Source organism: Centruroides sculpturatus, unplaced genomic scaffold, assembly GCF_000671375.1.
Source record: "Centruroides sculpturatus isolate CEXI.00-Female unplaced genomic scaffold, Cexi_2.0 scaffold653, whole genome shotgun sequence".
Lineage (NCBI taxonomy): Eukaryota > Metazoa > Arthropoda > Arachnida > Scorpiones > Buthidae > Centruroides > Centruroides sculpturatus.
Window position 1 is genome coordinate 228,007 of NW_019384874.1, and position 14,852 is coordinate 242,858.

General features: G+C 29.3%; 1 protein-coding gene across 1 annotated transcript in view; it reads right to left on the reverse strand.

Moving 5' to 3' along the window:
• Positions 1 to 2,991: 2,991 nt before the first annotated feature.
• Positions 2,992 to 14,852, reverse strand: part of LOC111630924 (type 2 phosphatidylinositol 4,5-bisphosphate 4-phosphatase-like) — a 59,769-nt gene continuing 47,908 nt past the window's right edge. The window contains exons 4-6 of the mRNA XM_023375083.1: positions 13,879 to 13,985; positions 12,241 to 12,343; positions 2,992 to 3,167 (exon numbers count right to left, since the gene is read on the reverse strand). Of these exons, the coding sequence (XP_023230851.1) occupies positions 3,114 to 3,167; positions 12,241 to 12,343; positions 13,879 to 13,985 (264 nt within the window). The 3' untranslated portion in view covers positions 2,992 to 3,113. The remainder of the gene's footprint in view (positions 3,168 to 12,240; positions 12,344 to 13,878; positions 13,986 to 14,852) is intronic.

Below are 14,852 nucleotides of genomic sequence, written 5' to 3' on the forward strand. Positions count from 1 at the left end.
TGCTAAAGAAAACAAAATTATCATCATATGAAGTGTTCCAGCAGTATGTATTTCATTTTGCTTTTAATGATCAGAAACCTAATAGCTTTAGTTGTATATTTAAGACAGTTCAGATCTGGAAAAAAGAGATCTTAAATATACCTCAAATTATCTTTCCACTAGGCTCAATTACAATCCTACCATCCTAGTTTCCTACAAAAAGAAAAACTACACAGGATAGTTCACTTTAACATTTACTAAGAGCACAAAAAGATCTTTCCAACATTGCACTAGTATATGCATAGCTTATGGTACAGTACATTGCAATGTTTATAGTAAAATAAGTTAATTTTTTCAAAACTGGGACAGGCATAAAATGCATGGTAGTTTCACAATAATTTTTAACTTTTCCCATCTTTCTAAAGCACAAAGATAAAGGAACAATCATTTTAAGATTTAGCATAATGTATAAAAAACATGACTCTAAAAGTATAAATGAGAGAGCATTACAAAGCAATGCAAAATATCAGGGTTGGTCCATCAAACTGTCAGGACCATTAAAATTTAAATATAATACAAAATTTTAAACACACACAGATTAACACATAACATAAACAATAAAAATAAAAACAGTAAGTTATCATTTAAATATAAATTTCTAAAATTCAGACAAAAATAACTTTCTATTTAAATACAATTAAAGAATTACATACCAAACTTTTCAACTGAAATTACACAGTTATTAATACAGTACGCATTCACTAATCTGGCCACTCCTCACACAAAGGAGTGTCAGATTACCAAATGTATAGGTCTAAATGCAATGAATGATGATATTGAAAGGCAATGGGTCACAAGAAAGCAGGAAGGTAAATAACAAAGTGTACTTACATATAAGATTTAAAACTGAGTAAACAAAAAAATGTGATGTGTGACATGACTAAAATTTTCAAGGAAACTAAAAATTTTCATAGGTAATCACAATGGACACTTTGCAAAATAATTAGCAAGAGTCTACTGTATTCTAAAACAATACCACTAGGAGTTTGCAAAAGAAAAAATTAATAATGGTGGATGTAGGTGTACTGTAAGAATATTTGAAATCTGCATTGAGGCCTTTGGTGACATCATGGCAGGCACTTAATGCTTAGTTTTAAATAAAAATATGAATTGTATTTTTATTATATTTATCTGTGTTCTTTCTCTAATGCTTTTCAATTTAAAAAGAATATTTTTACATGTAATTGTTCAGCACTGTATAGCTGACCAAGGTGACACTGAGGAACACACAAAAGAAAACTTAGTGAAAATATGAAATGGGAAATAAACCTTAAAAAATGAGCTGCCAAGAGGTTTACAAAGTCAAAAAAAGTTGGGAGACGCTGTTCTAAAACATATGCAAAGGTACAAATTAAAAACTAAGTTATATTTTCGTATATGCTTTATGTTATTTTAGAATATGGACAATTTATGTTATAAATTTGGTTATCTTCAATAACCAAATTTAAATTACAAACAAGCATAATTCATTAAAAAATTATAATAGATTTGCATTTTTATCTCCTAATTGATTAATATGACTGTTGTTAATTTATGATACTAACTTATATGAAGCAAGATTACATTCCTAGAAATATGACTAACTGTAACATATCAAACAGAAATGATTACCACAAAAATATTATTTTCATTGACCATTTCTATTTAGTATAATATAATCTTTTAACTGCTTCATTGCAGAACACAAATTAATCTTTATTCACACATCTGCAACAAATTAAAAAACATTGAGTGAAACTTTTGAGAACAATAATAAAGTAGATCATCTTTTAAATCAACACATTTATCCAAATGGAAAAGTAAAAACAGGATTAACCTTTTTGAGGCAGCTCTCATGCCCTAAAAAGATACAGTGGAACCCCGGTTAACGAACGTCCTGGTTAACGACAAAATTGGTTAACGAACTTTTATTTTGCAAAAATTTTGTCTCGGATAACGAACTTAACAGTTTTTTGTGTCAAATTTGTAAGCTTGCCGACTTTTAGGGAAAATCAGTTAATCCTGTGTCGGTGATGGTCTAGGGTCCATTCGTACGTTAGTGGTGGTGGAAGAGACAAAGATGACAAGTATTTTACAGTGAAAATCGTTTATTAGAATGGGAAGATGCTTACATATTTGAGGTAGTTGGAAATGGCTTATCTACAGTATTTTCTCTCAGCACTGAAGAGTGGCGTATCGCTGGTCCTACAATAGTGCAAGCTGATCAGTCATAGCCCCAGAGCAGACGAGATGGGTTCGCTTGGTCACAGAAGCGATGGTAGGTGACAGAACTGCAACAACTGGAGCAGTCTGCGAGGCACAATACAAATTTTAGTGGGCACGACTTCAGGCTTAATCCAGATGAAAATGACACAGATTAATCGCCATAGAATTTTTAGGAAAACTGCATTTTGACCTTGAGATTCGGGGTTTTTATAGTATTTCTTCCTTGAATCTCACCTTACAATTAGTCCTGTGTCCCATTCCTCGCTTACCAATTGTTTTCTTCTTTGTCTCCAGGTGAAAACCGAAACCAGATCAGGTCACGAGAAAGGTTTGTTCCAAGGCGTTTATTTGACACCTGTTCATCGACTTCTGATCAGAGATTGTTGATAAACCTATAAGCCTTTCGCTCATAATTTAGCCTATTGTTTCTGCNCTCGGTAAGTAATCCTACAATTTTTTGTTTATAGCGTAGTTTATACGGATTATTCCCAAAAATAATATACATATTTTGGAAATGTTGAGTCGGATTAGTCTAGAATCGATTAATTTTATGGAAGAAAACCTTTCAATCAGCTGTAGTCCGTAAACTTGACACATGTCAGGCTGTGATTGGAAGGACTCATAAGAAATCGGATTCCTAAAGAATGGAACATATCTATGATCTTATAGGGGGGTCAACTGTATTATGATCCATTCTATCATAGGCATGACCAAACTCACAATTGGCACAGAATAAAGACCTTCAGTATCAACAAGGTGGAAAGTGTAAAAAAGAAAAAAGTTCTTTAAATTTGCATTTTGAGTAACTTGTAATTATATGAAATCTCAATAGCATTGTTTTGATTAATTATTACAATAAAAATATTTACTTACAATTTTCTGCAATGAGGGCATCGGGCAAGAGCATTATTCAACGTGTTAAACTGTTAAAAAAAATGAATACAAAAATTATATATCCAATTTCAAGAAAATAATTAAACATATTCAATTATAGTGAGTTCCAATTACCCAAGGTTCATATTATCTGTGGGGAATTGCAGAAGAGTACCTTGTCAACAAAGACAAGCGAATGTAATACAATACAGTTTGCTTTACAAATCTTGGCCATATGATGCACTGTACTCAAAGCAGTGCTCTAGAAGATTAAAAAACTTTTAATTGTAATTTCATAGGTTTATATTTGCTTTAATTTATATAGTTGTCAATGAAATTGTTTCATTGTAAAAAGTAGGTTTAACCCAACTAAAAACAGTACATGTACACATTAATGCATCCAAATTCAGGTAAACAAAAACACATACCTGAAACCAGGACAAATTAGCTAAAAATAGTATTTTCACTAACTTTTTCATCTGTTTATAACAGACATTTTCAGATACAATACAATATATATTTTTATTTTGTTTAGTTTTGCATTATATGTACCTGAAGACATCTGTTACAAACAGATAAAAACATTAGTAAAAGTACTATTTTCTTTGCTTACAGTTAATCTTTGCTGGTTTCAAATTTGTGTCTTTGTTTACATGAGCATCCAAATTCAGCTTATTGAATAATTTATCATTCTGTATTACCAAGATTTTGTTTACTTGGGTACCCTAATTTACTTTACTTTAGTTAATTGAGACTCTACTGTAATTCAAAAATAAGTGATTATGCAAGAATAACACTAAATTCTTGTTATGCTTATTATAACAATATAAGTAATATGCCAAATAACTGTCATATTAAATTGGGTTACTTTGCCACAATTATTTTAAATTAATATCTAAATAATTTGTCACTAGAGGCAGGCATTAGGTACTGTACATCTCTTATTAAATTTAATCATTATAAAAGAGGGCACCTAACACTTGCCTCTAGTGACAAATTATTTAGAAATTAATTTAAAATAATTGCAGAGAAGTAACCTGATTGAATACGTCATTTGTTTGGCATATTACTAATATATTGGGTTTCATAATGTTTGTGCATGCATAACATAAGTTGAAAATAAAAGAAGAAATGTGTAGAAGTTGTACAACGATGATGGATATTTCATATTCATGTCAAAATGTATCCACATACCAAATCAGTAATTTTAAACTTGCTTAAAAGAATAGGTTGGACTTAAAGATATATGTAGAAGCTTCAAAAGTTTTCATTTGTGGTCATTACTTGCAATGAAATACAGTATGTCAACAGAATAGAGAAAATGCTGTCGGTCCATCGGCAACATTAGAGTTTGTTCTTGGCATTTAAGTGGTAACAATGGCTTCAAAGATATTAAAAGCATCCAAGAGTGATCAATGAGCTGTTATTCAGTTTTCGTAATGGAAAGATGTCAACCTGCTGAAATTTATCACCACATGTTAGCTGTTTATTGTAAATCTTATCAATAAAAATAACAACTGTGAAATAGTGTAGGAAGTTTTGCAGTCTTTACAGATTTACTGCGAGGTAGACAATTGTCCATGTCAACAATAATAGACCAAACTATAAAACTGGATTCACATATACACACTAGGATAGATGTGTTAAAAACAAAAACAATATCAAAAGAGGTTTGAATCTCTGTTGGGATTGTCTTATGGAATTTAGTATTACAAAGTGTGCCACATGTGATCCCTAAAGTGTGCCACATGTGATCCCTAAAGTGTGCTACATGTGATCCCTAAATTATCTGGGCAACCTAAAGAAATCTCAGAGAATGTTATCTCTGATTCATTTGGAACATTACAAGAGAAAAAAGTAATCACTTTATGCTTTAAAGCAATGATAATGCAGCAGTGCCATTCAACATGACCTTGCAAAAATAAGTTTAAAGCTGGCTTGTCACCATGAAAGACTTTTGCCATTGAACTTTAAACCTCCTGACATGATCACCATCAATAGCTACAGTACAACAGTGAATTGATTGCATGCTACAATCAAAAACAAGCATCATAAACCCACATTTGGAGTCGTCATTGTTCAAAGACAATGCCAGTTCACATGTTGCTGGAGTTGTCAAAGATAAACTATGATGATTCAGACAGGAAACATTATCCCATCCATCATAGATACCTGATCTGTTGCTATGGAACTTTTGAATTTTTGAACCCATGAAGCAAGTGCTGAAAGATAAGTTTCAAATCAGATGCAAAAGTTGCAGACATTGTTTAAGAATGATTTCTAAAGCCAACTAAAAGAACTCGTCCAGGAAGGAATATTTTGTTCAGTGACACTGATGAGGGGACAGCATGAAATTTGGGGTTACCGATTTTGATCAAACTCAGTGAGGTTATAGTGTGTCCCCAACAACTGAAATTTGCTAAGCAATAAGGCAGGCAAAATAATCAAAATTAAAGAAGAAAATTGAAGTTTAAAATTACAAATCTTTTAAAATCTTTAAAATTTCTGCCATTTGTATAGCGGCCAGTGGGTTAGAGGGGCCGCACTGGTTTTATAATCGTGAGGTTTGTATTTTGAATCTCAGTGGTATCAATGTATGTTTTTTTGGTTTCTTTTTTTGTATAAAATTATAATTCTTGATATTTTTAAATTTATAATATTATCAGAAAGAAAAACTAATTTATTTTTAGAAAGCTACAAATGCACAATAAACAGAATAGTAAAACAATGAAATCCATCTGTTTAAAGCAGTGTTTTTCAACCTGTGGGTTGCGACCCCCATGGGTCACACCCGTGAAAGGGGTTCGCGGGTGAAAGAAAAAAAACACATGTTTGTAGGTCCTACATTACAATAAAAAAACTAGAATTTCAGTGTGAAGGCTGTGCCTGTTTATTTTACAGTACAATTGGTTTTTCGATCGATATTTAAAAAAAGAAAATTAAATACGTAGTTTTTAAAATCACTGATATAGTTTTAATATGGCCCTGGGGGTCGCCAGAATTTTTTTAACTTGTAAAGGGGTTGCATATTCAAGAAGGTTGAAAAATACTGGTTTAAAGTAACAAGTCAATGTCAAAAGCAGTTAACAAATGCTTCCTAACAATATTTAAAAAAACATTTTCTGTATTTTCATATATAGTACATAATAACTCTAGCAATAAACTCATTGTTCAACCTAAATGCATGTATCTTAGTTTGCTGAAGAATGAAAAGATGACCTTAATATCTTGTGCTAGTATTAATAGCACAGAATAGTACGGATATTGTTCTGCACGACAATATTACTAAATTTACATATTGCAAAAGCAGCCTTCAAAATCAAAACCTAAATTGCAGTTGATGGTTCTTCAACAATTTCAGAAGTTGCAAAGGCAGTAGAAAAAACCATCAAGCACTATGATATTTTCCAATGTACAAATGTAAATATGGTATGAATGATTCTACTCCAAATTAGTTGATGATGGAGAAGTATTTTTAAACATTAACCAGATTTGTTTTTCAAAATTGTATGTAAATCATCATTTTATTTTAAAAATCTACATTTATTCAATGCACATATTGCAGAAATGTTTATTGTTTCACATGCTTCTATGACCATTATCATCCACAAAATTGTGCTTATGAAAAGCAGATTGAATAATGTTAATAAAAATGTCTTTTTTATTTGTTTAAATATAATCCTCTTACCAAATACATTATAAATAAATGTTAGTACAATCCCAGTATGTACTGTACATGAATATTTGAAAATAATTTTTAAATAAATATAATTAATTTATAATGGCAATAATAATGTAATAAATTAATCATTTTTAAAATCATTTGCTCATTTATGATTTTTCATATCACCATACAATCTTTTAAACAGATAACCCATGTTCAGTATCAGTATATTTCTAGTAAAGAATCTTGTATGATTGCATGAACAAATTACAATACAAAATAAAATGTATCAGGAAAATACCTTCTTGGCCCCTTCTACCACTGGTTCTGACACACACATGGGCATTTTTTCTGCAGTGGCAAATGTTTCACCAATTTCAAATTATCATCAATTCTTTAAACTTTTGCAAAATGTGAAAATGGCAATTGAAAGCAGAAACACCAGATGACTGCCTCAATAGATTAAGGCAACACATTCTCCAATTTGTTTTCAACAAATAAAACTTTTAGAAGCCTTCTTGAAAGCAACATCAAAATTAGCAAACAAAATAGTTACTCTCTAAATTTCTATTGAGTTTTATAAAATTAAAAAAACTTTCATTTGAAATGTAATACAGTAATATGTTCAAAGCATTATATTTACCAGAACAAGTTTTTGTACTGAATATAATAATATTCATTATTATTATAATATTTACAAAAGTTTCTTAGTACAAGTTAGACATTCAAAAATCCGGCCATAGATAATCTGGTTCCTTCAGACTTCCAGCATGGATTTTGGAGTGCATTTTCGAATTTACTGCATTGGCATGCCATTTTTTCTGGAGGCACTTAATTAAAATTCTGTAGAACTATTTTATTTAATGTTTAATTTTCTTTCTTTAAAGGATTATACAAGTAGTCATTTTCTGTTAAATACATACAGCATATATAACCATAAAAAATCCGGCACTCCTCAGGTCCGGAGATTGCCAGATTTTTTAATGTCAACCTGTATCATTAACATAAGTTATTCTCTGCTTCAATTCAAATAATTCACTTCAAATAATTCAATAATTCACAAATAATTCAATTCAAATAATCAACACACAGGAGTGTGTTGATTATTTGAAATAATTAGAATGGGACAATTTTGGATAACTGATTTTTCAGATAACCAATCGTACTTGGTAGAGAAAGAATATTTAAAGGTATACATTGTTTCACATATAATATCATGGTTGGGCAATGCATGGCATTTAGTTGAAGCTCTGAAAGTTGTATGCAGTTTAGGAGCCTGTTTTTATGAAGCATGGTGACCATGTCACAGATTCATTAAACAGTATGTTCTAAATAAATTAAATAATAAACTAAACACTTTTAAACAAGGAAAATGTAAGTTAAACACCTCAATAATTGGTAAATATGGTCTAAAAACACACCCGTACACAAGCCAGTATAAACTCAAAAATATTTCCTTTGTTTAGCAAACTCAAAACTCATTATCAAACAAGCTTCATTATAACAAAAATAGTTAATATAATCCCTCAATACCATGGAGAGATTTAACTATACTAGGCCACTTGTTGTATACTTTTAAGTTTGTTAATGGAAATATTCTTATTTTATTAATTATGCAATGTTCATTCAGTTATTTTTCTGTAGGAATACATTAATTGCACAGGGACATACATGAACCTTTAGTGGTTTTAAAATTTGATCTAAATTCTGTATTCAATTTGATGTTTTTTCTTTAATAGACTTATATAACCTGAGGATGTCCAACTGATATAGACAAAAAATATTTGTCTATATCAAAATATTGTTATATTAGATTATTTTTAATAAGAACTTTATATAAACTGCATTATAACTAATTGAGCATGATCACCATCAATAGCTACAGTACAACAGTGAATTGATTGCATGCTACAATCAAAAACAAGCATCATAAACCCACATTTGGAGTCATATTGTTCAAAGACAATGCCAGTTCACATGTTGCTGGAGTTGTCAAATATAAACTATGATGATTCAGACAGGAAACATTATCCCATCCATCATAGATACCTGATCTGTTGCTATGGAACTTTTGAATTTTTTGAACCCATGAAGCAAGTGCTGAAAGATAAGTTTCAAATCAGATGCAAAAGTTGCAGACATTGTTTAAGAATGATTTCTAAAGCCAACTAAAAGAACTCGTCCAGGAAGGAATATTTTGTTCAGTGACACTGATGAGGGGACAGCATGAAATTTGGGGTTACCGATTTTGATCAAACTCAGTGAGGTTATAGTGTGTCCCCAACAACTGAAATTTGCTAAGCAATAAGGCAGGCAAAATAATCAAAATTAAAGAAGAAAATTGAAGTTTAAAATTACAAATCTTTTAAAATCTTTAAAATTTCTGCCATTTGTATAGCGGCCAGTGGGTTAGAGGGGCCGCACTGGTTTTATAATCGTGAGGTTTGTATTTTGAATCTCAGTGGTATCAATGTATGTTTTTTTGGTTTCTTTTTTTGTATAAAATTATAATTCTTGATATTTTTAAATTTATAATATTATCAGAAAGAAAAACTAATTTATTTTTAGAAAGCTACAAATGCACAATAAACAGAATAGTAAAACAATGAAATCCATCTGTTTAAAGCAGTGTTTTTCAACCTGTGGGTTGCGACCCCCATGGGTCACACCCGTGAAAGGGGTTCGCGGGTGAAAGAAAAAAAACACATGTTTGTAGGTCCTACATTACAATAAAAAAACTAGAATTTCAGTGTGAAGGCTGTGCCTGTTTATTTTACAGTACAATTGGTTTTTCGATCGATATTTAAAAAAAGAAAATTAAATATGTAGTTTTTAAAATCACTGATATAGTTTTAATATGGCCCTGGGGGTCGCCAGAATTTTTTTAACTTGTAAAGGGGTTGCATATTCAAGAAGGTTGAAAAATACTGGTTTAAAGTAACAAGTCAATGTCAAAAGCAGTTAACAAATGCTTCCTAACAATATTTAAAAAAACATTTTCTGTATTTTCATATATAGTACATAATAACTCTAGCAATAAACTCATTGTTCAACCTAAATGCATGTATCTTAGTTTGCTGAAGAATGAAAAGATGACCTTAATATCTTGTGCTAGTATTAATAGCACAGAATAGTACGGATATTGTTCTGCACGACAATATTACTAAATTTACATATTGCAAAAGCAGCCTTCAAAATCAAAACCTAAATTGCAGTTGATGGTTCTTCAACAATTTCAGAAGTTGCAAAGGCAGTAGAAAAAACCATCAAGCACTATGATATTTTCCAATGTACAAATGTAAATATGGTATGAATGATTCTACTCCAAATTAGTTGATGATGGAGAAGTATTTTTAAACATTAACCAGATTTGTTTTTCAAAATTGTATGTAAATCATCATTTTATTTTAAAAATCTACATTTATTCAATGCACATATTGCAGAAATGTTTATTGTTTCACATGCTTCTATGACCATTATCATCCACAAAATTGTGCTTATGAAAAGCAGATTGAATAATGTTAATAAAAATGTCTTTTTTATTTGTTTAAATATAATCCTCTTACCAAATACATTATAAATAAATGTTAGTACAATCCCAGTATGTACTGTACATGAATATTTGAAAATAATTTTTAAATAAATATAATTAATTTATAATGGCAATAATAATGTAATAAATTAATCATTTTTAAAATCATTTGCTCATTTATGATTTTTCATATCACCATACAATCTTTTAAACAGATAACCCATGTTCAGTATCAGTATATTTCTAGTAAAGAATCTTGTATGATTGCATGAACAAATTACAATACAAAATAAAATGTATCAGGAAAATACCTTCTTGGCCCCTTCTACCACTGGTTCTGACACACACATGGGCATTTTTTCTGCAGTGGCAAATGTTTCACCAATTTCAAATTATCATCAATTCTTTAAACTTTTGCAAAATGTGAAAATGGCAATTGAAAGCAGAAACACCAGATGACTGCCTCAATAGATTAAGGCAACACATTCTCCAATTTGTTTTCAACAAATAAAACTTTTAGAAGCCTTCTTGAAAGCAGCATCAAAATTAGCAAACAAAATAGTTACTCTCTAAATTTCTATTGAGTTTTATAAAATTAAAAAAACTTTCATTTGAAATGTAATACAGTAATATGTTCAAAGCATTATATTTACCAGAACAAGTTTTTGTACTGAATATAATAATATTCATTATTATTATAATATTTACAAAAGTTTCTTAGTACAAGTTAGACATTCAAAAATCCGGCCATAGATAATCTGGTTCCTTCAGACTTCCAGCATGGATTTTGGAGTGCATTTTCGAATTTACTGCATTGGCATGCCATTTTTTCTGGAGGCACTTAATTAAAATTCTGTAGAACTATTTTATTTAATGTTTAATTTTCTTTCTTTAAAGGATTATACAAGTAGTCATTTTCTGTTAAATACATACAGCATATATAACCATAAAAAATCCGGCACTCCTCAGGTCCGGAGATTGCCAGATTTTTTAATGTCAACCTGTATCATTAACATAAGTTATTCTCTGCTTCAATTCAAATAATTCACTTCAAATAATTCAATAATTCACAAATAATTCAATTCAAATAATCAACACACAGGAGTGTGTTGATTATTTGAAATAATTAGAATGGGACAATTTTGGATAACTGATTTTTCAGATAACCAATCGTACTTGGTAGAGAAAGAATATTTAAAGGTATACATTGTTTCACATATAATATCATGGTTGGGCAATGCATGGCATTTAGTTGAAGCTCTGAAAGTTGTATGCAGTTTAGGAGCCTGTTTTTATGAAGCACGGTGACCATGTCACAGATTCATTAAACAGTATGTTCTACATAAATTAAATAATAAACTAAACACTTTTAAACAAGGAAAATGTAAGTTAAACACCTCAATAATTGGTAAATATGGTCTAAAAACACACCCGTACACAAGCCAGTATAAACTCAAAAATATTTCCTTTGTTTAGCAAACTCAAAACTCATTATCAAACAAGCTTCATTATAACAAAAATAGTTAATATAATCCCTCAATACCATGGAGAGATTTAACTATACTAGGCCACTTGTTGTATACTTTTAAGTTTGTTAATGGAAATATTCTTATTTTATTAATTATGCAATGTTCATTCAGTTATTTTTCTGTAGGAATACATTAATTGCACAGGGACATACATGAACCTTTAGTGGTTTTAAAATTTGATCTAAATTCTGTATTCAATTTGATGTTTTTTCTTTAATAGACTTATATAACCTGAGGATGTCCAACTGATATAGCCAAAAAATATTTGTCTATATCAAAATATTGTTATATTAGATTATTTTTAATAAGAACTTTATATAATCTGCATTATAACTAATTGAGAATATAATGATTTTAAATTTAGTTTAAAATAAAGTTTTTAATTTTAAACAACTTACCAAAAACATATTTTCACAGTGCCCACAAGATACTCTTGCCATGCCAGGAACATTGGTGGTACCTGGCGTAGCAGAAATTTGAGCCAACTGAATAATTTTTTTACTGAAATAAATAAAATTATTATTTCTTTAAATTTCATATATTAAGTTTTAAAAATAATTTTAATCATTCTGATATCAGAAATAAATTCAATCATATCTAACTATATTGCGAAATTTCAATTGTAATAAATGTATGCATTATAAACGTTGTGATATTTTTTTCATATTAAATCATTCACATATTAATATCATTGATGACATAAGCATCATAAACAAAATATAATTTTATAAAAAGTTTACTATGGTCTTTCTAATTAAGTTATTATATACTGTAATTTCATGTGAATAACCCATGTATTGTGTGTTTAAAAGTCAATTTGAAAGCAAGTATAGGTTATGCAATGATGCAAGTCATCTGCTAGTTTTAACTAAAATTAGTAACTCAAACAAGTTTTCTTTTTGTATCATTCTAATTGTTTTATCCTTCGTCCTTTCCTTTTCCTTTGTCTAAACATACCAAGAATGTCTTTAACAAACATGAAAAAGCCTTTACATACTACACATTTATCTACCATTATGATTTTTTTCTAAAACCACTGAAGCCATATATGACTCACCTTTTAGGTCTTTCACATAATATCAGTGCACACAAAACAGAATACGATATCAAATAAATAGCCTTTATTGAGCTATTAAGGCTAAAAAATTAAGTAATTTGGCAGGAAGTATGCAGTTCGGTTGCCAACTTTTGTGAAATTTAATAATTATAAGTTAATTTAATTTTAGAATATTCTGGAAGACAAAAAATTGGCCAAAAGCAGAACTTGAACTTTTACCTGCTTACTGATGTGGTTATATCTAATTATTTAATTAATTAATTAGTCTGGAAGCAAAGTTCAGATAGAGATCTGGATAGCATAACTGACAATGCATATGTATGGTAATGAGGAATTGTGGGTTCAAGTCCTGCTCCAGGACAATCTTTTCTTCCTAAATATTCTAAACTTAAAATGTATTTATTTAAAGTTATTAATTTAACAAGAGATGGCAGCCTATCTATCTATCTGCCAAATTACTTAGTAATTATTTAGCCCTGATAGAGTTATTGGTCTATTAAGGCTAAATAAAGCTAGTCATTTGATATTTGAAATAATTATTGGGTTGACTGTATCTATTACAGAATATAACAAATTAAAAATCATAATAATGCTCTAGAAAACTGAATGGTTTGATTTAATTCTACAGATGTAAAATATTCATTGTTCTATAAATTCTGTTATTGCTTTTATAAACTATTGACTTATACTTTTGTAACTTCTACATATTTGAAGTGATTTAATAAAAATCTTAAAGCAAGAATAAATTCATTAATCCATTAATTTTTACCCAAGAAAAGTGTCATATTTTATGTCTATTGGAGTTTTAAGTATTTTTAAAAATTTTATTTATTATTTCATTATTTAATGAGACAAAATTGTATTCTAAATTAAAGTGACAGAAAAAATAATTTATTCTTGTTTATTCTTATGTGTTATTAGTTATTCCTTGGTTAAGATAATTAAATAATAAATAAATAAAATCTAATAATTTTCATACCAATTTGGTCTTGGACAAGAAATTTTTTGTGAAGTAGTTTTGCAAATAAGCAAACAATTACAAGGACACCTCACATACTTCTTCCCGGGTGGCGGCGTTTTAATAGGCTATATACATAAATAAAAAAATAAACTTGTTATTACATCTATATAAGATTATCAAAAATTTCATTTGCAATTTTCACAAATTAATTTGCATTCATTTACAATAATAAAAATTAGAGCACAGTCATTTTTATTTACTGTGCTTTAATTATTGTTCCTTGATTTTCATAAATTCAAAGCCATTTGCAAGAAGATACTATAATCCAAGTAATTTATTTTTTTTGCTTTGTTGTTGTTTTGTCATTCTCGCATTGTTTTCTCATTTTTGTCACTATCGCATTGGCTTTTTTATTTTAACCTTATTGAATTTTTTTCTTTTTTTTAATTACTTTGAATTGTTGTAATGGGAAGTAGCAAATATTGTCTGAGAGACATTGCTAAATAAAATAAAAAAATAAATAAATTTAATTAAATTTTTATTTTTAAAACAAGTCACAAACTGACTATCATTATCAATGAATCCAAACCTTTGTTAATTAACCAGAACAAATTCTAATTTAATAAGTACAAAAGTTCATTCACTTATAAGTTGATACACTTTATTCTGTAACAAAAATAATGCAAAATATCAAAAACAGAATCAAACTACAAGGGTAAAGTCAAAAATATATTTACTATCTGCTGTTTCAATTCCCACCAAACGTTTGATTATTTTACCCCTATATTTGAAATTGTAATATGTTTTGATATGTTCTGTTCAAGGGCAGTTACATGACATCTGTGAGACACCCTAGCACATTTTTCAACATTTCTTATATTTAAAATTTTATAAAATTCTGAAAAGTTCTATTCTCCTAACTTCAACTTGAATGATGTGCAGCTAACACATTTTGCAGTGCACAATTACTTTTGAGAAAAACCACTGGCAGT